This window comes from Sapajus apella, unplaced genomic scaffold (genome assembly GCF_009761245.1).
Source record: "Sapajus apella isolate SASKATOON/1434 unplaced genomic scaffold, GSC_monkey_1.0 scaffold34, whole genome shotgun sequence".
NCBI classification, from domain to species: Eukaryota; Metazoa; Chordata; class Mammalia; order Primates; family Cebidae; genus Sapajus; species Sapajus apella.
The window spans coordinates 22,565,970-22,592,372 of NW_022436974.1; the positions used below are offsets into that span (position 1 = coordinate 22,565,970).

The following is a 26,403-nucleotide window of genomic DNA, read 5'->3' on the forward strand; positions in this document are numbered from 1 at the left end:
CAAAGTTTTGCTCCATCACCCAGTTTGGAGTATACAATCTGAGCTCACTGCAACCTCTGACTCCCAGGTTCAAGCCATTGTCCTGCCTCAGCCTCCCAAGTAGCTGCGATTATAGGCACCCACCACGACTCCCAGTTAGTTTTTGTATTGTTAGTAGAGACAGGGTTTCACCATGTTGACTAGGCTGGTCTCGAACTCCTGAGCGCAGGTGATCTGCCCACCTCAGCCTCTCAAAGTGCTGGATTACAGGCGTGAGCCACTGCATCCAGCCTGGTCTTATGTCTTATTGCATGATGAACATGGGGCTATAAGTAGCAGCCAAGCCATGCCTTCTCCTTAGCTCAGCAGACCCAGCCTGCAGGATTAGTGATATACTTTGGTTCACACATGGCCTTCTTTTCCCATTGTCTATAATCTGAGTCCATCTGGCATCTAAGCATGTGGCTGCAGAACCCTCAAATCAGGTTCCCTGTGGGGCTGGGCAGTGTCAGAAACATTGGGTGTACAAATAGGAAGAAACTCAATTTTCTTCGGTGTTCAGAAAGTAAAAGTGCATGCCAAGGCTTGAACGGGAAAGTGCCTTGCTAGGTTTGTCTGCAGGTGATGGGAGTTACGATGCCAGCACCAAACAGAGCTGCCGGTATGTTTCAGCTGGGTCCCTTTTGGGCACGAGATATTTTGGGGTGAGGCAAGGAAGACTCTGCCCGTACAGTCCCCACAAGCCTGAAACAAAGGCTTTGAAGGGCATCATCTGGGATCAGGGAAGGCCTGGAGACCATCACGGAACAGGTCTGTTTGGTGTCACATTGAAGACAGAACTAGGAATAGGAAGACAGTTTTCTGCTCAGATCTCCCCATCATCCTCAGAGGCTGACGAACAGAGGCTGGGCTGCCAGCTCTCCAGACACTGTCACAGTGATCTCATCTCAACTAGGAGGCTGGTGCTCAGTCTTCTGGCTCCTCTTTCACTTACAAGATACTGTGACTCTAACTGAGCCATCTTTAAACTGCTTAGCTATTTTGTCATTGCAAAGGTCTTTGTTGAGTAATCTATCACAATTAGAGCTGAAATTGCTGTGGAGTCATAGAATCTTAGAGACTTAAGAATAATCCATTTGAGACTTTGCATTTCACAGATGAAAAAAAAAAGGGGGGGCGGATTAAAGAGGCTAAGTGACTTACCCAAGATCACACAGTAAGTTGAAGGCAGAGCCAGGACCAGGTTTGGGGTTCCTAACACCCAGATCAAGGCTTGCTCTGCTTTATTCCCTGACTTTTCACTGGGCTTCAGCTTTGACACAGTTGAAAGGCCCTGAGTACCAGCAACACCACTGTGAGCTCTTGTGTGTCCTGGAAAATGGCTCTCTATAATAGCAGTTCATTTCAGCAGATTCTCTATGTGAATCATTTTATGGAGAAAAGAAAACTGCTTTCTAAAATCACTGCCATTGTTTGGAGCTACAGTCAAATCTTTAGGCATTAGAGCCTGCCTCAAGAAATGCTCTGACCCTTTGGTGTAATTTTCTCTCCTTTCTTGGTCTCTTTCTTCTCTTTCTCATCCTGGTTCCTGCTCTTCCTGCTCCCTACCCCTTCTCAACCTTCCCCTTCGAAACAGCTTTGACTTGGTCACAAATGGCGGCATCTCCATCATCCTGCGGTTCGAGCGGGCACCTTTCATCACACAGGAGCACACCCTCTGGCTGCCTTGGGATCGCTTCTTTGTCATGGAAACCATCATCATGAGACATGAGGAAAATGAGATTCCCAGCTGTGACCTGAGCAATTTTGCCCGCCCCAATCCCATCGTCTCTCCATCCCCACTGACGTCCTTCGCCAGCTCCTGTGCAGAGAAAGGCCCCATCGTGCCAGAAATTCAGGTACCCAGCTTTCCTAACTGCATTCCACCATGCTTTTATTTCATTTTGGGGATGGAGGAGGATCTCAGAGACAGTGGAAAGAGAGAAAACACCTCTGTGGGGTTTGGGTCAGGTCCCATCAGCCTATTATACAAAATCCAGCCACCAAATCCCACAATGGGCATGTCGTGAGGGGGTGAGGGGCACCCCTCTTACACACGGAAAACACATGAGCCCCTGGAACTGCCTGGCACACTCTGGTTTATACTAAAATCTCTGTCTTTCCACTCTGCTGGTTAGCTCACTTCCGCCTACTTTCCTTTTCCCCAGCCTCCTGTGTCCCTCTCTCATTATTTCTGTTAAAAATATTTATAATAACTGGTTCTACCAAAAGGAGTGAGCCAAAGGATCCTGAATAGTGAGAATTATAATAAAGATTAAATGAGAAAAATGTATATGAGGTGCCTAGCACAATGTCTGTCACCTAATAAGTGCTCAATAAATTTTAGCTATTATTATTGATTATTTAACACACACTGCCTCTGTGCCGATTAAGGATTGCCTTGGCTCAAATCTATACATACAACTGCTTTCCTTAATTATCATTAAAAGAAACTAATTGGAACGATACATTTTAATCTGATGGAAATCAAGATAGATGTTTTCCCCTAACAAAGCTCTGCCAGTTGAATTTCCTCCGCCGTCCCCAGCCCAGTTTCTAATGGCAGAAGCAAGGGCCTGAGGAAGAGGAGAGATGTCAGTGCAGAAGCCCAGGAGAAGTCCCGGTTGTCTCTCCTGCCTAATGAGAACTCACGTGATGTACCTGTAATGGATTGTGGGCGCCGGTGCAGCAGGGAGTTTATACATTTTTGTGTGTGTGTTTCATGCCTGGCTGAGCAAACACCTTTCTGTGCATACCCTATTGAGTGGCTTTCGATGCCAGCCAACAAGAAGGACATACAATCATTTTGAAATTTTCATTGCACTCACAAGTTGAAACCCCCTTTTCAGATTCAGTGCCTGTCTCCCGTCTCAACTACCAGGCCGACCTTTGTTATGAAATGGTTGTCAGTGGAGACAGAGCTTGCTGGAGATAAGTAATTTGTTGCTCAACTCAGGCCCCGCTCCAGCTAGACATTTTTCCCAGGAGCAGGGACTCTGGAACAAATGGGGTTGAAGGTCACACCCTCTTTACAGTGCTCCCTGAGCTGGGTGCCTGCACATACAGTTAGGGCAAAAACCTTGCTTATTATCAGATTCACGAAATACACATAAACTCTTGAATTTTCCCAGTCCTCTCCCAGCCTTTGCAAGTGCTGGGAGATGTGAATTTTAAAGAGTACATTAAAGAAGGTAAATATTTTTGAGAGCATCAGGATGGCACATCAGTCATGCCCAGGGCTTACCGGGTATAAGTCCTGCTTTGCCTCGAACTTGTAAGCTATAGTTTAGGAAGATTGCCTTGGTTTAAGCTAAATCCCTAAAGCTCCCTGTGTTCAGGAGAATGGGGTGGAGGTAAGCATTCACACTTGTCTGTGAAATGGACAGGATGAAAAAGGCACAGATCCACTGTAAACATAGGGTAGAATAGCCATTGTCCCTTGAATAGATATGTTAGCCTCAATTGATTTAATGCCCCTTTCTTGAAACAGAGCTCAGAGCATCAAGCTGATAAAGTTCTCTGCTTTTGCCGTGTGCCTGAGCACGCTGGCATTCATTTAAACTTTCCAACTTAGAACTGGGCCCATCGCACCCAGTAGCTAATTGACCTGAGCCTTCCCTAGGTCACAGCCTTCCCCACACTGTCCATTTGGCACTGGAGCTGGGGCTCAGAGTGGCCAGAAGCTCCAGGCAGCAAGTTCATCCTTTCTGTGGGTGACCACAGGTCCCTGCCAGGCTGTGGTCTCAAATGTGCATATTTATTTGTTTGGTAAACATCTTGTAGTCTCTGTTTAATTTCCTGAAAAGGAAAGCCATTTGGAACAGATCTCATTTGAGGAAAGTTCTGAGAGAGAAACCATCCTTCCTGCTTAGGCAGCCGGCTGCAACAGTCTCTCTTCATGGCACCCATGCTGCCAGCACCACCAGCAGCAGCAGCAGCACTGCATGCCACCTGACAACGTTTCTGTGCTAAGCACTTTACCTGTGTGACCTTAGTCAGTCCTCACACAAAGCCAGAGAGGAGACTGAGATTCAGATGTTCTATGAGCTTTCTAGGATAACACAGCTCGTGAACCAGTGGCAATGTGACCTAAGTATTTTATATGCATTATCCTATGTGTTCCCTCAAAACTGCAATGAAATGAGTGCTGTCATCCCTGTTGTACAGAGCAGGAGGCTGAGGCTCAGCGAGGTGAGGTGACTTCTGCGGGGTCCCCACATGACAGCTGGCCTCAGAAACCAGGTCCTCTGACATGTTATACTCTTCCTCAATTCTTTCTCCCATCTCATTCATGCTTTTCCCCTCCTCCTCCTGCTTCTCTTCACCCTCTGCTTCCTGCCTTCTTTCCACTGTTTCCTCTTCCCTCCCCCTTCTGCTTTTCCCTTTGCCACCTGAACACCCAGAGAACATGGGGCCTCACCATCTTCCCTCCACCGGGTGAGTCAGTGACCATCCCTTGCTGTGATCTGCTTCTGCTTTGTAGGCTTTGCAGGAGGAAATCTCTATCTCTGGCTGCAAGATGAGGCTGAGCTACCTGAGCAGCCGGACCCCTGGCTACAAATCTGTCCTGAGGATCAGCCTCACCCACCCGACCATCCCCTTCAACCTCATGAAGGTGCACCTCATGGTAGCAGTGGAGGGTCGCCTCTTCAGGAAGTGGTTTGCTGCAGCCCCAGACCTGTCCCATTATTTCATTTGGGACAAGACAGACGTCTACAACCAGAAGGTGTTTGGGCTCTCAGAAGCCTTCGGTAAGCCTCCTGGCTACAGGACTCAGAGAATAGCACCTCTACCTCCCTGGTTTCTTCTTCCTTCCTTCCTCTTCTCAGATCACAAATACCTAAGGCTTAATTGACTTTTAAGACCTCTGCATGACTGTCCAGGACCTAAAAAAATGTACTGAAAGATTTGAATGTAGAAAATCCAGCAATTACAATAGGGCTACAGAACCAAACAGCTCTGGAAAAGCACCATGGTGTCTTGTAAGGGACTAAAAGAGGTCGTGTGCCACAAAGGCAGGGTCAGGAGGACACTCCCTGGCCACTCCACAGCCATCCTGTGGGAACTTACCCATTAAAATAGGAGAGCTGAAAAAAAAAATGATTTATTTATTTATTTATTTTTTTTTTGAGCTTCAGGAACTAAGATTCTTTCTTCATCAGAAATGCTTTTGGGCCTCTTTACCCAGTCAGAGACATCATTTCTTTGTTGTTGCTATTGCTGTGTCTTTGTAAGATGAAACAGAAGTTGGCTGTAGCCTCACCTGGAGTCCCAGCCTCACTTGGCCCTTGGGCTCCCAGGGGCTGGCTGGATGCATTTCTGCTTCCAGATTAGAGGAGGTCCCAGGAAGGGCTCAGAGCTGGACTCTTAGCAGGCCTAACCCTGCAGAGCTGATCTACCAAGCACTTAAGAGTAACCACCCAGCAAATCCCTTCTCTTCTTGAACCCCACTCAAATTTCATTCCCTTAGGTTCAGCAAAAGCAGAGATTCAGCAAAGGCAGAATGAGGAAACAGGGAAATAATGTTATTTAGAAAGGAAGGAAGTGCGGGAGGAAGAGAAGGAAGGAAGGGGAAGAGAAGGGGGAAAGGTGCAGGGAAGAGGGAAGGGAGGGAGTAAGGAGAAGCACTGAAGGGAGGGAGGGAAAGAAGGGGAAGAAAGAAGAGGACGGAGGTGGGAAGGAAATAAGAGAAGGTTGCTTGAGCACCTGCCGTGGGCAATATGCTCCCCTGTGCATTAGTATCTCAGTTAAACCTTATACTCTGTGAGTCAAAAATCGTCACCCCCAAATTCTGCATGAAGAAACTGAGGCCCAGAGAAGTAAGATGACTTCCCAGCTAGGAAGGAACAGAGCTGGATTTATCCCAGACCTTTCCTATGGGTTTGCATCTCATCCTACCTCACAAGGGCACAGTGGGAGCAAAGGTGCAATCTCTCACTGTTCATGATCCCTGCTGTAGATCAAGCCACTTCTGTCACCTTTTTTAAAATGAGGCCTTATAACCTCTTCAGGTAAAATGAGCACTTCTAGTGCCCACCGGTCAGCTAAGAAGGGAGGTGACTGGATTGGGGCCACTTTCCTGAGATCACAAGTGACCAGTAGGAGGCACAGTGGCTGCTTAAGGGACTCAAGGCCATGGGGGAAAGGATCACAGGGATGTCTTCCTGCCCATTCCCCTTTTGCCATAAATGGTCAGCAATCTTTTATAGCATCTACAAGAAACTTCAAGGAGCTGCTCAGTTGTTAATTCCTGTCTTGAACGTGTAGTAGGATATTGCCCACTGGAAAATAGTGCCTGCCCAGGAGGATGCTTGGAAGAAAGAGCATTCCTGTCTCTGCTGGTTCCTTTCCATTGTCCAGTTACAGGACTTTTTACACAGCCAGAGGCAGGGAGGCTACCATGTTTAGCCTTCATCCCAAACAAAGTAAACAAAGTAAATCCAGGGGATCTCCAAGCTTTGAAACCCCAAAGCAACTTCCAACTTTAAAAGTACCCCAACTAAGTTCCATTTCTATATTCATTATAAATGATCTTATTTTTTTAAGTAAAAAACCACCATAGTCATTAATAAAAATTTGAAAAATGGACAAAAATAGAAAAAAGTTATATGTGATCCTGTAAACAAATACAACTAGTTTTCTTTTTTCATGTGTAATTTACTTTAATGCAGATTACCATGTGCAACCAGTCTTTTCGACCAAGCATTACTCCATAAGCATTTCCCTTGTCCCATGTAATCTTCTTCACTGTAACTCACAGTGGCTTCATAGTATTCCTAGAGTGGATGCACTTGGATTTGCTCACCTCCTCACCCCTCTTGAACCTTTAGATGACTTCTAAGTTTCCAATATTATAAATAATGCTGCAGTGAAGGCTTTTGTGCACAAATATTTTCCATACTATATTCATCTGTTCTCATATTGTTATCAATACTTGAGACTGGGTAATCTCTAAGAAAAGAGGTTTAATTGGTTCATGGTTCTGCAGGCTGTACAGGAAGCCTGGCAGCAACTGCTTCTTGGGAGGCCTCAGGGAGCTTTTTCTCATGGCAGAAGGCAAAGAGGGAGCAGTCATCTTCCATGGCAGGAGCAGGACCTGGGGTGGTGGGAGGAGGTGCTACATACTTTTAAACAACCAAATCTCGTGAGAACTCACTCACCATCTTGACAACAGCATCAAGAGGATGGTGTGAAACCATTCATGAGAATCCACCACATGATGCAGTCACCTCCCACCAGGCCCCACCTCCAACACTGGGGATTACAATCCAACATGAGATTTGGCTGGGGAACATAGATCCAAACCCTATCACATACTAAAGATTATTTCCCTGGAAGGGATTCACCTAGATCCTTTTAAAGTCATTGATACATTTGTTTTAACTTTTCACCAAACGTAAAATTGCTCTCTAAAAGAAATAAAAAACTATTAAGACTTAGCAACTATTTCACATAGTTCTGGTTGCCACTTAGAAATATGATCCTTTTTTCCTCTTCTACAAAAGATAAGCCAGGGACCTTCCCTACAGTTCTAAAGGCCAAAGAGTAGACTTTGCTCACTTATGCTTTTTGCCTCTTTTGTCACCTACAGTTTCCGTGGGTTATGAATATGAATCTTGTCCAGATCTGATCCTGTGGGAAAAAAGAACAGCAGTGCTGCAGGGCTATGAAATTGACGCATCCAAGCTTGGAGGATGGAGCCTAGACAAGCATCATGCCCTCAACATTCAAAGTGGTAAATGGATTCATAGTATTACTTGAACCAGGCTAGGGTGGGACCTTGTCTCATATCCCGTGTGCCCTGCCAAACAAAAAACTCACACTTGAATCCCACAGGCTCCTATGTGATCAGAGAGCTCATTCAACAAATATTGTTTATATATCTCCTCTGAGGCCGTCACTATGCTAGGCACTGGGGATGCGGAAATGGGAAAGGCCTCAAGACTTTATTATGCCCGTGAGACACAAATACTCGCCAGGTAGTTTCAATGTTGTGCCATATGCCCTGACATCACAGAGGGTGGCACAAGGTGCTTTACAGGCAGAAGAGGAGCACCTCACCCAGCGTCTTGGTTCATAAAGGTCTCCCTTTGGCAAGAATTCCTGAACTGAGTCTCAGAAGGTCTATAGAATTAACCCTGTGCATCAAGTAGGGAGAACATTCTAGGCAGAGGGCACAATATGTGTCAAAGTACTGAAGCCTAAAAGAAGAGTTACTAGAGAGAGGTTCATTGTGGTTTAAGTAGAGGAAGACATGAAGGGAACAGCGAAAGACAAAGCTTGGATATGAGCAGCTAGAGTCCAGAGTATGAAGATTAGGACTTTCAGCATCACCCAAAACAAATGTCAAGCCTCTACAAGGTCTAAAGCATGCGAGTGGTACTATCAGATCTGTATTATAGATGACTGACTCTGACCATGAGCCAGGATGGGACAACTAAATATGGTAATGATGTCAGCTATCACCTGCCTCATCTAAAAAGGCAGCAAATGCCCATCAAAGCCACAGCATGTGTTGGGGGGTAACTAACAAACTAATTCTGAAATTTATGATAGAATACAGATTTGTAAATAGCTAATGCAGCCTTTAAAACAAGAACAAAAAAGAGGGACTCACCAGATATTAAGCTATGTTAGAAAAACCATAGTATCTAAAACTATTTGGTGCTGGCACAGAAACAGATAAATTGATTCCATGCAATAGAGCGCATTCAGAAACTGACATGGGAAGAGTAATTAAAACTAGTTTTGGCCTTGGGTTTCAGAAAAGCCAAAATAACAGAGTTGGAAAAAAGTTAAAGTTTGATTCTCACTCACCTCACTTTTTACTCTGCAAATCTGGAAGTAGAGAATCCAGGGCTACAGTGTCAGAGACCCAGGCTCCCCTCTCTCTGTGCTCCACTCAGGCTTTCATCTCCAAAGTCGTGATCCAAGGCGATCACTTCAGGCCCAGCCTTCACATCCACTTTCCAGCCAGCAGGAAGTGAAGGACAAAGAGCAAGTCCCTTGCATTGTAAGGATACTTCTCAGCAGCTGCCCATATCACTTCCACTTATATGCCATTGCAAGAACTTAGTTGTGGATGTAGCTGCCATGGAGCCAGGGATCATGGTCTGTTCCAGGCAGTCATATGCCTAGTTAAATAGCAGGGGTTCTGTAACTGCAAAAGAAGGAAAGCGTGGCAGAAGAGGAGCACCTCACCCAACGTCTTGACATAGGATGATGTCAGTGGGCAAGGAGGAGTTTTTGCCACATATATAAGAACTTGGTACATGACAGAGATATATATCAGTGGAGAATGGATGGGTGTTTTAGAACTTAGTATTGGGAAAATTGGCTCAATATGTAGAGACAAATTAAGTCCTCCACATTCTATACAAAATAGAGACTTTTCTTAAACATCTAAATGTGGACGATAACACTTTAAAATTAACAGAAGAAAAATATTTAAAAGGCCAGGCACTGTGGCTCACGCCTGTAATCCCAGCGCTTTTGGAAGCCAAGGCAAGAGGATTGAGCCTAGAAGATTGAGACCAACCTGGGCAACATAGTGAGACCCCATCTCTACTAAAATAAATCTTTTAAAAAAATTACCTGGGTGTGGTGGCACATACTTGTGGTCTGAGCTACTCAGGAGGCTGTGGTGGGAGGATCACTTAAGCCCAGGAGTTCAAGGCTACAGTGAACCGAGAACGTGCCACTATACTCCAGCCTGGGCAACAGAGTGAAACCCTATCTCAATTTAAAAAAGAAAGAAAGAAATTAGTAGAATATCTGTAAAAATCTCAGAAAAGCATTTCCTAAAACCTAACAAAGCACAAACTCTAAAGTAGAAAAATGATTGATTAGCATACATAAAAATTAAAGATATCTATCGAACAAAGGACAGCTTTGACCAAGCTAACAGGTAGCAGTTTGGGAAAAGATTCTGGTGACCTGGAAGAGCACAGCTCACTCAGGCTTCATTATGGAACAGGTGAGACAGGGGCCAGAGGATCCAGTTTGGAGGCTATGAAGTGTGCAGGAGGAAATGGAGGATCCGGACTAAAAAGAAACAGGCTAGATATGGGAAGAAGCTTTTGAGTCATTGAGGTCAGTGCCCTCATTTTGTTGAGGGTGAAGCAGGCCCAAGGGTAGTTACAGAAGTAAAGAGACCTATATGGGAGCTGGGATCAGCCTGTTAATACCAAAGCCAGGTAAAAACCCATCTCTTCTTGAAAACCCATCTCTTCTTTTCCTTTGGTGAAAAGAGTTTCACTCATTCATTTCTATAAACATTCATTGGTATCTACTCTGTGTCAAGTTCTGTGCTAAGCACTGGAGATACGGAAAGGAAAAAGACAGTGTCCACACTTGAACTGGTACCAATTGAAAGAGAAAAACAAGTAAGTGCGATAAAGAATTCATGCTGTCACAGAGCTATGGACTGGGTCCATGAGATACGGACAACCTACCTGAGAGGCAGGCAGTGTGGCTGAATGGCTAAGCGCCAGACTCTGGAGCTCTTCTACTCACCATCTGTGTGACCTTGGGTAAGGTTGCTTACGGTACCTGGACAGTCCTCTCTTACAGTAGGGATAATAGTAGTGCCTATCTTATAGAGCTGTGGAGAGAATTAAAGCTGAATGACTTGTTTAGGACACTCTGGGTTCCATTATGGGGGGCGAGGCAAAGCCTTGAGCTATGCGCCTGGAAATGGTTGACGGAGATCTTACGTGCCTTGCAAAATCAGGGTGACTTTGTGGCCAACCGCAGGAAAATATACCCATTTCCTGCTCCATAGACAATTCTGTTCTGTCCTCGTCCCAGGCATCCTGCACAAAGGGAATGGGGAGAACCAGTTTGTGTCTCAGCAGCCGCCTGTCATCGGAAGCATCATGGGCAATGGGCGCCGGAGAAGCATCTCCTGCCCCAGCTGCAATGGCCTTGCTGATGGCAACAAGCTCCTGGCCCCAGTGGCCCTCACCTGTGGCTCTGATGGGAGCCTCTATGTGGGTGATTTCAACTACATTCGTAGGATCTTCCCCTCTGGAAATGTCACCAACATCCTGGAGTTGAGGTATGTAAGTTGATGCTTTCTTCATAGTTCCTAATCACATCCCTTTGCCATCCTGTGGGCCCCACTGCATTACCTACTGAGCCCAGAGAAGTGGGACAGGACAGAGCCTCACCTGTCAGACTCTGGGGCTTTTCACCTCTCGGCTCAAGCAGGTGCTGCTTCCCCAGTGCACTGCGGTGAAGACAAGCCACTAAGGACAGGGAGATGTCCCCGGCATCCAGGGTACATCTGTGACATAGAAGGCTGCTAGCAGCCCAAAATTAAACTCCTCGGACGCCATTGAATCTTCTTTCTGTTTTCTAGAACTAAAGAGATTAGAATGAGTCACATGAATCTTTTTTATACAAACAAGGGTCTAGGTGCCATTGCTCATACCTGTAATCCTAGCATTTTGGGAGGTTGAGGCAGAAGGATCACTTGAGGCCAGGAGTTTGAGATCAGCCTGTGCAACCTGGTGAGACCCATCTCTACAGAAAATAATTTTAAAAATTATCTGAGTGTGGTGGCACCCACCTGTAGTCCCAGCTACTCAGGAAGTAGTGGCAGGAGGATCCCTTGAGCCCAAGGGTAGTTTTCTTCAACTGACCAATATAGAGATAAGGCCCAAAGCCAAAAACCAGGCAGTGCCGCTCTGCTCCTCAGGTACTACAGAAGCAGCTGAGTCAGGCTCTTTCCCCATCCTGACCCTGAGTGATGAACCACAGCCACACTTATAGCTCAGGGAAAGAACCGATATGTTGGATTTTTCTCTGTGTCTCCCTAACCTAGATCATTTTGGAACCAAGACACTGTCATAGGGTGGGCTCTGGAGTCATGGAAAAGCTGTGCTTTAGACATAAGGGAGCCTCACACTCCTTGCAGGAGGAATTGCACCAGGCTCCCTCCCAATTCTTTTAGGGAATGGAATCCGCCTGTCTTCTGGGCCAGGGTCCATGTGAGCAGGGCAGGCTCTGGAGCTGGAAAGCCTTCCTCCACAGTGGGCAAGGGAAAAGAAAACTCACTTTGCTGGGCTCCTACTATTGCCAAGCATAACAATTCTGTAAGGTGTTTATTATTATCCCCCTTTGGTAAATGAGAAGATGGAGGCTTAGGGTATTTAAAGAACCTGCCTGAGGTCCAGCTTCTAGACTGGTGGACCCAAATCCAGAGATCATTACACACTTCTGCCTCGCCAAAGCCTGGTTACCTAGCCCAATGAGGGCCACTTTGACTTAATGCCTTGTTAAGTTCCTCCCTGGAGGGGAAGGCCGTGCTGCAAGAATCTCACTCTGCAGCACACGTGTGAAATGAAGGCAGGGCCAACAGCTATGAACCCTAAAGAGAAGAGTTAGTATCGGCCCCATGCACAGCACCAGACAAGCACACACACAGTGGGCTCATAAGAAATAAGATATCGGCTGAATGAGAAGAGGACCGCCAGTGGAATATTTTCTGCCCTTCTTCTGTCTGAGTCTGACTGACACAGACATCTGTCAAGGAAGAAGGATCCTTTGAGCATATTTGTGTCAGCTGGCTGCATATGTGGACCACAACAGGAAGCGCCATGGGCGAGGAAATCAGCCCACCTCAACAGAGAAGCTGTACAACTTTGGACAAATCACTGAACCTCCCTGGACCTCCATTTTCACCTCTTTCCAATAACAGTCCCCATTTTCCCTGCCTCCCTCCCACAATTTTGGGGAGATCATGACAGTGGATAAGGCAGGGAGGTGTAAGTGAAATTTGAAAAGAAAAATCAATTTAGAAGTATATTATCATTTTGATATGTTTTCTTCCAGTCTTTTTTTTCTAGGCCTGTTTCTGAGCCATACCCTCCCTTCTAATTATAATCTATCTCCAATTCTGTATCCTATTATGAGGAGGCTCCAGGGAAGCGACCCAAGTTTGGGTAACTCTTTGTAGGAAAGTGTGCATATGGACACACAGAGCAGTAAGCCTATGTATCTCTGGGTATGTGTCTATACAGAGAAGATAATCCACTATTCCAATCTCTGGCTTAGCCCTTGTTAAAGCAGCAGAATGTGTCAACCTAGTCCTCTTCTCCCAGTCAGCAGTAGTGGTGCAGGTGAAACTATGCCTCATCTGTGATATAGCTGCTTGTAAGTGAACTCACTGACAAGTAATATCCCATATAAAATATATCAGTGTCATAGCTGCTAAGTCTTTATTTATTATAGTATTGTATGGTACCATTGCTGTCAAGTTTCAGGCTGCTAATAATGCTTCTAACCCTGCTGCTAACACCTCATTCTTTCTTCTATTCCCTGCTCTCCTATCTCCTGTCAGAAATAAAGATTTCAGACATAGGTAAGCCAACCAGTGGAGAATTTCCTGCCTCACCCCTGCCTTGTTGCATGCTGTATGGTAAGCTGCACGTGTCAATTTCAGATGACTGTATGGCAGAAGAATCCTGTGTGATTGGAACTGATTGGGGGTAATCAGTTGCTGAGAGGAAGTCATTAATAATGGCAGGGATGGGTGGCAGGAGCCTGAACTCCTTGGATCTGTTGCAAAGTGAGGCAGTTACTTTGATACTCTCAAAGTAATATGTGAAAGAATTTGAACCTTGGAATAGTAATTTGAATACCACAGTTTGCTTATCCTTAGAATAAATGAGGATGTCATCCTAACTGCATTGAGTGACTTTGATGGTCATGAAAGGAAGTCCTGGGAACATCTTGATCAGGTGAACAGTCTGGAAGAAGACAGATTTCATATTTATACTTCTGGGGGCATTCAAGTTTCCTCAGCTTGGGGATGCCAGGCAACGCCTCCCAAATGGCTTTCTATCAAGGAGAGAGCAAACTCCAGGAACCAACTGCAGAGATCAATCCTTAAATATGAACTTTGTCCCAAAGTAGGCTTGTCATGTAGACTCACAGCAAGATGCAGTAAAGAGAAATGGGTCTAGTCAGACACACCAAGACAAGTGTCTACCTGTCAGCATCACCTGTCACTGTGGAAATCACCTGACTCCTGGATAACAGTCACCTTGGAGTCCCCTGACCTCACATACATTGTGGTGACTAGAAAAGTAACCCTGGGCAGAGAGAGCTGTGGCTTGCATGACCACAGAAGTGGCTCTCAGCTGTCCACATGTGGCTCAGATTATAGTGGCATGGGGATAGTGCTAAGTTGGGGTGAAAGAAAGTCTTGAGGGTGGTGGAAAGAGTCAGACAGACCCAGAATCTAACAGATTCTATCTTTTTTGATAAAAGTAGATACATTTTTCATGTAATAATTGTATGTGTTATTTTAAGATAATATTCATTATATAAGTGGAAAATAGGATAATAATCATTTCATAATTAACATGTATAGAGCGTTTACTATGTAGCAGATAGAGGGTTATGTGCTTTACATGGATTGTGGCATTCTATTCCCAGCCTACTCTGTGAAGTAGATATTCATGATTACATCCAGTAGACAGATGAGAAAACTGAAGCTCCCCAGTTATGTGGTCTTGAAAAAATTCCTTCATCTCTCTAAACTTTAGTTTCTAACACAAGGTTAGTAAAATCTCCCTTGGAGTGTTGTTTTAATGGTCACAGAAGATGTTTGTAAACTGTTTAGTACTTTCAGGCACAGGGAGTAGCTCCAGAAATAGTAGTAGTAGTAATATAATAATGATAACATACTATAGAGTTAACAGTATTATAATATTATATGATAATGATGAGGCTCCATCTTTCCCAAAATGGAATTAAATCCTCTTACACCCAAAGACACATGTATTAAAGTAAATCAAATAGAAATTGGTAACAAAAGTAAAAAGGAAGAAACATATATGTGATTTATCAGATTAGGTTCTGAGCTTCCTGGCAGCAAGTGTAAATAAGAAAACATAATTATTTTCATACTTTATGTTATCAGAAATGGAAAAACATACCCATTCTTCAGAAGGGGAATGTTTTTTTCCTGACACTGAAATCTGAGATTTTTGATGACATTTGTATGGATGACACTGAACTATCTAATGGTTCATGCCTTCAACTTCAGTTGTGCAGAAAACACAGAAGTACATTTCACATGAAGGTCTTGGATTAAAACCTGGCATTTAACGTGGAAACATTCAATTAGTGGTGGCAGCTGCCTAGGATGCAGCCATGACCCAGCGGGACATAGCGGGGAAGAATCAGGAAGCCAGGTACTGTCCAGCCCTGCTGCACATTCACTGTGTGGCCTTGGGCTGATTACTTGGGAGTTTCTGCTTTCCAATCTCATCATCTATAAACTGAAAGAGTTGTGGTTTGGAAATATTTTGTTTCTGATGTTCAATGATCTTTTTATATATTTATGGTATGACTTTAAACCCTTCATCAATTCATTGTTTTCTTGGGTACTAATAACTTATTCTAAGGTGAACCAAAGTTGAAGGGAAAAAAAGGAATTACCTTCTGCCTTGCAGTTTTCCAAAGACAGCCAAGAGACAAAAAGCCTGAGCTCAGCTCTGATGTTAATTGCCGCCTGGATATGGGCAAATCGCTTCCTCTCTCTGGGCTTCAGTGTCCCCATCAGTGAATGTTGGAGATGGATTTAAAAAATTACACAGTTGTGTCCACTTCCTCCATTAACTGTCTCAGCCACTCACAGTAATATGTCTGGCCCCAAGACTGGCGACTTGAGCCTGTGCGTGTGCTTCCCCAGGGCAGACTCATCTCTGCCTTTTGCTTTTCCAGCCTCAGTGCCAGCCTGCCATGCCAAGCATGCTCAGTCAGAATCCCATAATCCACGGGGCATCTTCCTTTATAGACTCCTTCAGGGAACAAGCATCTTTGCCTCTTCCCAAAGCTCTTCCCTAAGCTCTTCCCTAGGGTCACAGAAGGTGTTTGAAGCCTTTTCTTCACAAGTACATTTGAACTCAAGTGTCCATCAAACCCAGCTACACATATTATATTAACTCAGAGCCCTTAACTGTCCCAAGAAATAGGTTAAACAGGACAAAATAAATTATGACATACTTCGTGTTTCCATTATGCACCAAATCTTCTAGGAGTTTCTAAAGTGACCAGCTTTGCTTAAAAGCTGCCCTTTATTGAATATTTTATTTTTTAGTGGAACAGGCACTATGCTCAGAGATTTATATTCTTCATGAAATTTTGTAACAAAATAATCTTTTGAAATAGATGTGATTATCCCCATTTCTCAGCTTAAGAAAACCAAGGCTGTGAAGTGATGTGACCAGGGTCACTTAGCCAGATGGATGGTAGAACTGGTATTTGAACCCTTGACTGTGTGGCTCCAACACTCAGGCTCTTCCACTGGTTCTGAGAAGCAGGGAATTAAGTTCTGCCAGGGCTGCCACCTTCTGTGGTTGAAGGACACTCCTTTGAACGAGGCAGACCTTACTCAGACACAAAGAGAATTCTCACTCGGACGCCAGTGAGCCTGTATGTCTCTACAGACTCCTAGGCTCTCAGCTCCTGCTGGGAAATTCCCAACACCATCCAAAATGAGGGTAGAAAGAAGCGTGGCTTCAGCTCATTAACTTCAGAAATGGTACCCGGAAGGCCTTTTGATTTTATGTCACTTCCAGAGAGACTAAGGTTATGTTCGAGGAACTAGAAAACAATGTGGGTCCTCAGAGACTTCTACAGCAAACTGAAAATGAAGTTGTGATCTTACTCTGTGTCCAGCCCTGCTCAGGATACTGGGGATCAGAATTGAATCAGACATGGTCCCTTTCCTGGAGATGGCTCCCTGTCCACACAACCAGGCCTGGGGCCTCAGCTGTAGGCCATCTTCCATCTCATGCCCTGAGACATTTACGATTTGTAGAGTATTCTAAGGCCTTACTGCTCAAAAAACAGACAAGCAACATTGGCATGCTCTGGGAACTTGTTAGAAATGTGGACTCTCAAGTTCTACACCCCAGAACTACTGAACTGAAATGTGCATTTTAGCAAAGGCTCCAGGTGACACATTAAAGTTTAAAAAGAACTGCTTCAAGGCCATGGTTCCCAAATCTGGCTTTGCCTCCAAGTCACCTGGAGAAACCTCAAAGATATAGATGCCCACGCCCTTTAATCATTATTGGTAAGGCCTTTTTTAAAGCTCTCCAGGCCATTCTGATGTGTAGCCATGTGTGAAAACCACCACTCTAAGATTGTTAGCAGTGAGTGTTTACTATGTATACTCCAGCCAGGGAGGCTGATATCCTTTCATAAATTCAGCAGAAATTTCTGGAGCACTTATTCTGCATCAGCATAGTGCAGAGCAGCAGAGACTGGTAGTCAGTCCTTGCCCTTGAGGAGTTCAAGATTTCATCCAAGAGACAAACAGAAAAGTTTAATTGGTGCCACAGATACTAAAAATACAAACTTTGTAAGCTCTAGGGGAGACACAATGAAGGAAGTGGCCAGTTCTAGCAGTGGGGAAGAAGTGAGGGTTCAGGAATGGTATTACAGATGAGCTGAACCTCAGAAGATGAGCAGGTACTCCCAGGTGAATATGAGCAGAGGAAGCTTTTAGATCCTGAGCAGCAGGGTGCGGAAATAGAAAGAATGCAGACTTTGGAGTCAAGCAGAACTCGGTTGGAATTTCATCCGGCCACTTGAGAATCTGTGGTCCTAGACAAGTCATGTCACCTCTTCCAGTCTCAGTTTTCTGAAATATAAGGGAGAAAAGTACCTACATTATATGGTAGTTGTGAAGAAAATGAGGTCATGCATGCATCGAGTGCTAGCGCAGTGTCTGAGACAGAATCGGCATCCGTAGGTGGTCACGGATGCATTCCTATCTGTGGTAGTCATCTCTGCAGCTCTGTTCTGCAGACAGGTGGCGCTGCAGCCTGGTGGCATCTAGATGGGCATCACAGACGCAGGTGCAGCTCCCAGTGCCAGGTGGCACAAGGACAAAATGAGTTGAAGAGTGTTCTAAGAGCTCTGCAAACTAGAAGGGGCTGTTGAGATGTATAATTTCATTTGATCCTAATGACAAGCTTGTGAGCATAGCCGAGCAGGGACTTAGTCATTTGATAGCTAAGGGACCTACGATTTGAACTGTTTAGGTGACTCACCCAAATGAGAGCCCGCACCTTCTAAGTTCAAAGCTAGTTGTTGTTTTCCCTATGCTTAACTTACCACCAGACCTCAAATTTGTCCTTGGGCTGAAAGATGCAGCCACAGCTTTTATAGACTCTGAGGTAATCCTGACAATGCCACCCTGTCCTGGAATTCACTGATCTGAGAAACTCCACATGAGTGACACTTCTCTGGAGCAGTGCAGGGAGACATGAGCTGGAAACTTAGGGGGCTAATATAAGTGGACAGGGCCCCTTCACCATACCCCCTCAGGGACCATTTTCTGCCAAGGGTAAATAGCACCAGTTTATCATGAGTGACATGCAAAGAAGTGAGAAACATCACCCCACCTCAGCGCTGTCATCAGAAAAGCAGAAAGATCAAGGCTGCCCCAGCATTACAAAGTAGGATCTAAGGTCACTGCATTTTATTTAGCCAGAATTGATGTCACCTGGGAAGATTATATCTGTGCTACATTAAAGGGTAAGTCACAGGGAACATTTCAAAATAGACAGGATACCTGTCTTGTTTACTGCTACCTCCAGAAGAGAAGTAAAAGAAGAGCTAAATAATGTAAATGCAAACACTACCTAAGTAATCTAAAAATAGACACGCCATCTACTTAAAACAAGTGACTGCTATTGGCTAGAAGGCACAAAGCAGAACATTAGAAAAACAAAAATGAATAAAATCCAGTCTCTTCCCTTCAAGCATTGATGATCAGGTTTTGGAGACACACATAAATGAACAGTCACAGCATTATGTCCTATCATCCAGGAATGAATGGATACAGATCTCCATACACAGGGAGAAGGCTGGGGAAGGTTTGCAGAGGAGGGAGCATTTAAACTGACATGTGAAGAGTGAGTAGGAAAGGGAGGAGCGGGGCATACTGCAGAGCAGGAGCAGCAGGTGCAGGCAGGCTTGAGGTGTGCCGCAGGGACAGATAGGTCAGTGGCCAGATGCAGGGTGTCTGGGAGGAGAGGGAGGCTGGGAGGGTGGAGCAGGACAGCACAAATCTGGGATTTGTTGGGGGAGGGCGAGTCTTAATTTCTCTGTAAGAATCAGGGAGTCCCAGAAGGGAAAGCATTGAAATGGCAGATTGGTATTTGGGTTAGATCAAGAAGAATGGCTTGAAGAGGACCCAGGCTGCAGGCTGAGAGACCTGCCCTTGGTTCAGAAAAGATGTGATGGGACAGTAGTTTTAGGGTTAAGGAGGAAGGACAGTTGGAGAAAATCATACCAGGTTAGTTGAATTTAGGGAGAGAAAACAAAGGAAGGAAAGCCTTCAGTCTAGATGCCTTGCCCTTTTTGAGGTAGCCGGTCCCCAAGGACACTGTCCAAGACAAAAGACATTTATAATGACAAACCTCCCAGGGCCAGATTAAAATCCTCAGTGCCCTAGATATGGAAAAGATTATGATGCCCCAGCCTTCTTAGGGAATTCATAAATCACCAATCTGTAAAATAAAATTTTGCTTTTCAAAAGAACCCAAGACTTACATACCTGATAAATGCAAAATAGCTTCTTTCTAGACTTCTCGAATTCTCTTGCATTCATCTTGAAGGGGGTCTCCGGCTCCGGCCCTGGTGGTGCTCTCATCACTGTTCAGTCTGTCCTGAGTCCCCTAGCACAGTTTATGCCTCACTGTACAGTGAAAATGGCCAGCACTACGCCATCCAGGCCAAATAGAGAGAGCTTCATTTGAATCAAGTACTTTCCGGAGATTTGGATGGGGTTGCCAATATTGAGAATCAGTTTTAGGGCCCAGCAAATGTTCAGGCCATGCACAGGAACTCCACATTAGCTTCTCAGAAGCACCGAGTTCAACTCCAGTGTGCTCTAGACTTGAAAGAAATTATGTATGAGTACCAGGGGACAGAAAAATTCAGATTTAGTAAAAGATATCTACTACATAGTCGTCTCCAAATGCAAGAAGAGACACATCATTGGTAATTAAAATTATTATTATTATTATTGAGCATCTATACTATGCTAAAAGTAGATTTTTATTTCTCTCAAATTTCCCCAACATACCAGCAAGGTAGCTATTAACACCTCCATTTTGCACATAAAGACAGTTTGAGGCTCAGGAGGCCAGGTAACTTGTCCAAGTTTAAGAACCAGGAAATTACACAGCTAGACTTGGAACCCAGACTGATCTGATTCCAAATCCTGTGCCTTTTCCTCACCCTATGGCTAGAGACAGTGCTTTGTCTCCCCAGCGCCTCTATATAGTCAAGCTTCTCTCTCCTCTGTTGGCACAAGCCTGGTCTTTATAACTGTTTTCCAGAAACAGAAACATCATCAGCACTGCTCTTCTGTGTTGCTTATTTTTTTTTCTTGGGTTTCACTGCAAATTACAAACTAATGCTGCCATTTATTTATATCTGACTGCCAGAGGGAGACTCCTGGGCTCCTGATAAGTATAACATGAGTATCAACTAAAGAGAGTGTTGATGCTAACCAGGAGTCAGAGCCAGCCGGGGTTTCATCCATCAGTCCCAAGATGGAGATGAGGGATTGCTGTAAAAATCCTCTGGAAAGGGGCTTGTGTTTGCGAACTCTTGAAGTGTTTTTTTAAAGTCAAGAGCATCCATGTTTCTAGCCTGAATGAATAGGCCACCTCTGGTCGGCCTCAGTGATCATCATCTTAAGAAAGCATGTATTTAGCACCTGACACAAACATGGCACTGAGCTGGTCATCTCAATCATTGGCAAGGGGTTTTTGCAAGAACAGTGAGTGGGAAGGACAGTTAAGCCAGCCACTGATGTCAGAAAAGTTGGGGAACCATCACCCAAAATAGGGGTATTGACTCCATAAGACATTTTGACTTGGATTCTAAAGGGCCAGGGGTTCATCTGTGCATCTCTAACCTACTACTCGCAGGAAAGAAGAAAATGCCCACCAGTTCGCCATGTCTTTGTTTTCTAGTCACAGTCCAGCACACAAATACTACCTGACCACAGACCCCATGAGCGGGGCCGTCTTCCTTTCCGACACCAACAGCCGGCGGGTCTTTAAAATCAAGTCCACCGTGGTGGTGAAGGACCTTGTCAAGAACTCTGAGGTGGTTGCAGGGACAGGTGACCAGTGCCTCCCCTTTGACGACACTCGCTGCGGGGATGGTGGGAAGGCCACGGAAGCCACACTTACCAATCCCAGGGGTAAGGCCTTGCCTTAGAAACATTGTCAGTAACATTTATTGGGATATTGTCCATTTCAGAAAAATATGCATGATTGATATTGTGAAAATTTTTGGAAAATACCAAGAAATATAGGGAGGATGGTGAAAACTGTGATAATTCCACCTGCTAGAAATATTCCCAGTTAACATTTCCTGTCTTCTCTCCTAGTCTTTTTTCAAAGTGTTTGTGTGTATGTAGTGTTTACTAAAAGCAATGAGATCACATTAAGCAAACTGTTTTAGCAAATGCTGTTTTCCCCCAAATGCTAGATCCTGAACATTTCTCCATGTCATTAAATGGCTTCTGTGTACTCATTTTTAATGACTATAAAATATTCCAGCAAATGGATGTCCCAGTCCTCTACTATTAGACATGTATGCTGTTTCTTATGTTATTGTTATACAAAAAACATTTTAGTGCATCACGTTTTCATATGTTCATATGCTATTGGGTGGGTTAACTGTAGGTCTCAATTCTGAGTCCCTGAAGAAGTTGAACCTCTAAATGCCTGCAGTCACAATTTTTCATTCTCTTAGTCAGCAAATATTTGAGTACATAGAGTACAGTGGTTGCATAGATAAGTTCGTTGTAGCAGAATAAATAAGACTTGAGTATAAATCACTGTAACTTGGGCAAGACGAAGAAAGAGCTGTACATGGGGGTATAGAACCAAGAGAGACCCCTGTGCCTTGATGACTGGGAAAGCTATTTGGAGAAGCCATCATTATCCATACTCAGTGGAGTGTTCACTCTGTTACAAGTCCTATAGCCAGTGACTTAACAGTGTCTAAGCCCCAGGGTTCTCACTAATAGAATGGGGGTAATAATGTCATCTCTGTCAACCTCCTAGGCTTATTCTGATGCTCAAAATTAATATGTTAAATAATTCTGTAGAAACTTTATAAATGATTGTATTATTAAATAGTTCCAGATTTCAGGGCCCAGTTTCAAATCAAAGCAGAAGATTCTAGTGAAATCAGACATTCAAACTCAGACTTTGTCATCTACAGCTGAGTGACTTTGGGCAATCACTTAAGCTCTCCGAGCCTCATTTTCCTTATCTATGTAACAGGGATATGCTGCACAGTTGTAATACAGATTGAATATTGTTATGAATGTAAATGCTTAGTACAGTAGTACCAGGCACATGGTAAACATCCCATAAATGATGATTCCTATTATTGTTGTTCTGTTATATCACATCACATCATATCACATTGTCTGTACCACATACCTGGAGTGTCAGGTGGTAATTGTGTGGGGTAAATACTGTATCAACAAAGGCTGATCCCTCCTAATTATGATTTCCAAATACTAGAGAGCAGCCTGGAATGGAAGGAACAGTAGGCTTGCACTTAGAAGCCCTATATGGTTTTCCTCTGCCACTGGCTGGCTCTGGGACCTCCTCCTCTGGGCCTCAGTTTCCCCATTGGTCAATGAATGAACAGGCTGGGCTGAATAATCCCCAAGACTCTTTTCAGCCACAACATTCTACTCTCCTAGGTTTAAAACCATTTTTTTCTGAGAATTTTTATTCTCTCCAGGGCTTTTTCAGTTGTTTCCACACATGTGTTTGCTTCCCCACTCTTGCAGCCCCCCCATCCTCACACAGAAGAAGTGGCAGTTCATTTACCCAAAAGCCCGTGATTAACCCAGATAGAAATGACAAGGGTGCCATGATATGCAGGCACTTTGTAGCAGGGAGGAGAAAAGATGTCCATCTACTTAACACAACAAAAGGAGAAAAAAATCAAGTAATTAATCAGGGACAGATCACTTCTATTAGCCTGTGCAGCCAACTCTGTAAACAAGAAGCCCGACTATTCATGGAGCACTCATCAGTCCTAGCAGATGGAAGAGGAAGACAGGGCATAGCTAGGCAGACAAGAAAAGGTCTGTCTTGGCACTTAAAGAATGAAATTAATGTATATTTGAGACAGGACCATGAGAAAGGCTTCCCAGCCTTGAGGCTGCCTCTTCCTCTGTGTGAAATCACTCTCCAGCCTGAACAGCCCAAGAAGGAACAGCTGGTGCTCCAGCAGTTCCTCTGCACTCAGAGGCCCCTGGGCTTCTTAAAGCACGCTGCTGGCCAGCGAGAGATACATGGGCCCCCAGACGAGGGCCTTGAAACCCTCAAAGTGCTGGCCACTTTCTCATCATTACAAGGGTTGTTAATAATTATTGAAGGCTAATTACTACCGGTCAGTCAAATGTTAGAATCCTTGTTTTATCAATGAGGAAATGAAGACTTAAAAGTGAAGTAATGAAGTAATATGCCTTTTAATACAACTGGAAAATTTTATAATTCAAGTCTCTCCACTTTGGTGAAGCCTTCCTGACCATTCTTCCACTGCCTTCCCCAGAAATCAGAGCAGACCAAAGTGAGCAGAATCACCTGCATTTTACCATGGCCCTCTCGAGTCAGTCCTTTCCTATGATGTTCACATAGTTCTGATTCATTCCTGTGCCTTCCCATCTAAACTGGGTACTCCCCGGGGCCATGTCTCATCTGTATCCCATGACAGTTCATGGTTATGTCTTATGTCTTATGTCTCTCACGATTCTGAACCTGGGGTGGGAATTACTATGACCCATGAACACTATTAAAGCATGCCTTGCTCCCAGTCCCAGCTGTCCCCTGAATTAGTATTTCCAGGAGTTAGGCCAGCAGGTGTATATTGAAAAAACTCTTTAGGTGCCTCAATGCACATCACAGGCTGAGAGGTACTGATGTAGTGGAGTGGTTCTCAGACTCTGGTTTATGTCATTATCACCCAAGGTGCTTGTCAGAAATGCAGATAGAAGCTCAGACTCCACTTGAGAGATTCTGAAGCAGCTACCTAGGTGGTGCATTTTAGCAAGCTCCCCAGGGGATTCCCATAGACATCCAAGAGTGAGAAATACAGATTTGGAATGATCCCATTGTTTGACAGCTGGGAAAACAATGGCAGAGATGCTCAGTGACTTGCCCGAGATCACTCAAGCTGGGTCAGGGAGATAGTTAACAGGATGAGATGGTCTGATGAATGGAGCAGGTGTTGTTGAGTAATGATTCTGACTCCTCAAAGTGTCACCTTTAGAAATTCAACGATATTCTCTACACAGATCCATAGGATTCTATTTAGATGCTGTACTTTTGTAATGACGAATGGGGCTAAAATAATAAGAATAGAAAAGCATGAAGGACACAGGTGACTCATGCCTGTAATCCCAGCACTTTGGGAGGCCAAGGTGGGTGGATCACCTAAGGTCAGGAGTTCAAGACCAACCTGGGCAACATGGTGAAACTTCACCTCTACCAAAAATAAAAAAAATTTTAAAAGGCAGGGGTGGTGGTGCACACCTGTAGTCTCAGCTATTCGGGAGGCTGAGGCAGGAGAATTGCTTGAACCTGGGAGGTGGAGGTTTCAGTGAGCCAAAGTTGCACCACCGCACTCCAGCCTGAGTGACAGAGTGAGACTCTGTCTCAGAAAAAAAAGAAAAATGGTTACCAAAAAGGGGAACTGATTATTATAATTACAGAGCTTCAGAAGTAGGTGAATTGAAATAATTCAGTGTTAATATTGAAAAAGATCCTCATTACCACTAAATCTCTAGTGTTAAAAAACCCCCAGAAGTTATGAATCCAGTTTTAGTGGATGGCTAAGGTGATAGATTAAAATCTCAGGAGGCAGTGAGGTGGGAGGACCAGAGTCCCATAAGATCTGAAAACCTGGGTTCTAATCCCTGCTTTGAACAAGTCACTGAAGGCCTCCGAGTCCCAGCCTCTTCATCCTTAAGAGAGGAATGAAGGTTGTGGGAGGATCAAACCCAATCATGCAGAGGAGTTGCTCTGTCAACTAGCAAGGCTCCAGGAATGTGTAGGTCATTGTCATCTCTGATGCTGAATTTTTGTTTTGGCTTCTCTGCCCCCAGGAATTACAGTAGACAAGTTTGGGCTGATCTACTTCGTGGATGGCACCATGATCAGACGCATCGATCAGAATGGGATCATCTCCACCCTCCTCGGTTCCAATGATCTCACATCAGCCCGTCCGCTCAGCTGTGATTCTGTCATGGATATTTCCCAGGTAAGATGGCTTCATCTCAGAGCCCTGGGACTGCCCACTCATCCTCTCATCTGCCACCCAGCCAGCCTGCTGGCCATTCATCTTTGCACTGACAAGCCTTTAAAGAGCACCTACTTGGTGCCAGGCTGTGATGAGCACCAAGGACACAAAGATAAGTAAGATACGTCCATGTCCTGGGAGTTCACCATCGGGGTAACAAGTGGAACTTCAGGGGACAGTGAAGAAGTCTCCTCAAGGAAACGTCAACAGCAGCAGAGTAGGATGGACAGAGCTGTACACTGTGGGACATTAAATCCATTGCCACCTGAACTTTCTCTTTGGTAACACTGATGAGTATTTTTACATCGCCTGTTCTCTTTCTAAGCTACATGAGGTCAGAAATTCTGTCAGTAACCAGGGTGCCTGATTACCCAAATATGAGCACAGTCCTTGTTTGTCAATTGATGAATCGATTGACTGAATCCTAGCTTTTGCCAATCACTCATTCAGTAACTTTAGATGAGTTTCTAAAGTCTTTTGAGCCTCACTTTTTATATCTGTAAAATGGAAATAATTCACACCAGCCCAGCAAGATTACCCTGAAGATACATGAAACAATGCATGCACGACTTCTAGCATTGCTTGGCCCTTCAGAGGTGCTGAGTGAACAGAAGTTTTTGTGCCTGCTTCCACACAGGAGGTGGCATTTGTGCAAGTTTTACAGGTTGAATAGAATAGGCGTTTGCTGAGTGGCAAGAAAGAAAAGAAGACATTTCACACAAAGGGAACAGCATGTGCAAAGCCATAAAGATGTTAATGAGGCTGGTACTCAAAGCATATGGCAAAATTGAAAAACCAGAGCGTAGGATTCTTGGAAGCAGGTGGCTGGAGTTGAAACAGGAAGCATGGTTTGGGTCCAGGTGAGGAAGGACCTTGCCATGCCATGCCAAAGAGCTTGGATATTAATAGCTGGATACCAGGAACCCAGTATAGGTCAAAAAGAGATAAAAGTGACTGGCTATCCAGCATGTCCTTAGTACATCCTGTGATGACTTGTATGTCCTT

General features: G+C 44.5%; 1 protein-coding gene across 12 annotated transcripts in view; it reads left to right on the forward strand.

Annotated features, from left to right (window-relative positions):
* TENM4 (teneurin transmembrane protein 4) overlaps positions 1 to 26,403 on the forward strand; it is a 3,057,282-nt gene that overhangs the window by 2,984,564 nt on the left and 46,315 nt on the right. For 10 of the 12 annotated variants that reach the window (XM_032296006.1, XM_032296008.1, XM_032296015.1 and 7 more), the window contains 7 exons: positions 1,616 to 1,877; positions 4,502 to 4,769; positions 7,610 to 7,753; positions 10,828 to 11,077; positions 13,364 to 13,384; positions 21,036 to 21,268; positions 25,205 to 25,359. In XM_032296006.1, coding sequence (XP_032151897.1) covers positions 1,616 to 1,877; positions 4,502 to 4,769; positions 7,610 to 7,753; positions 10,828 to 11,077; positions 13,364 to 13,384; positions 21,036 to 21,268; positions 25,205 to 25,359 — 1,333 coding nt within the window. The remainder of the gene's footprint in view (positions 1 to 1,615; positions 1,878 to 4,501; positions 4,770 to 7,609; positions 7,754 to 10,827; positions 11,078 to 13,363; positions 13,385 to 21,035; positions 21,269 to 25,204; positions 25,360 to 26,403) is intronic. The other 2 variants (XM_032296012.1, XM_032296014.1) reach the window with 1 other exon arrangement.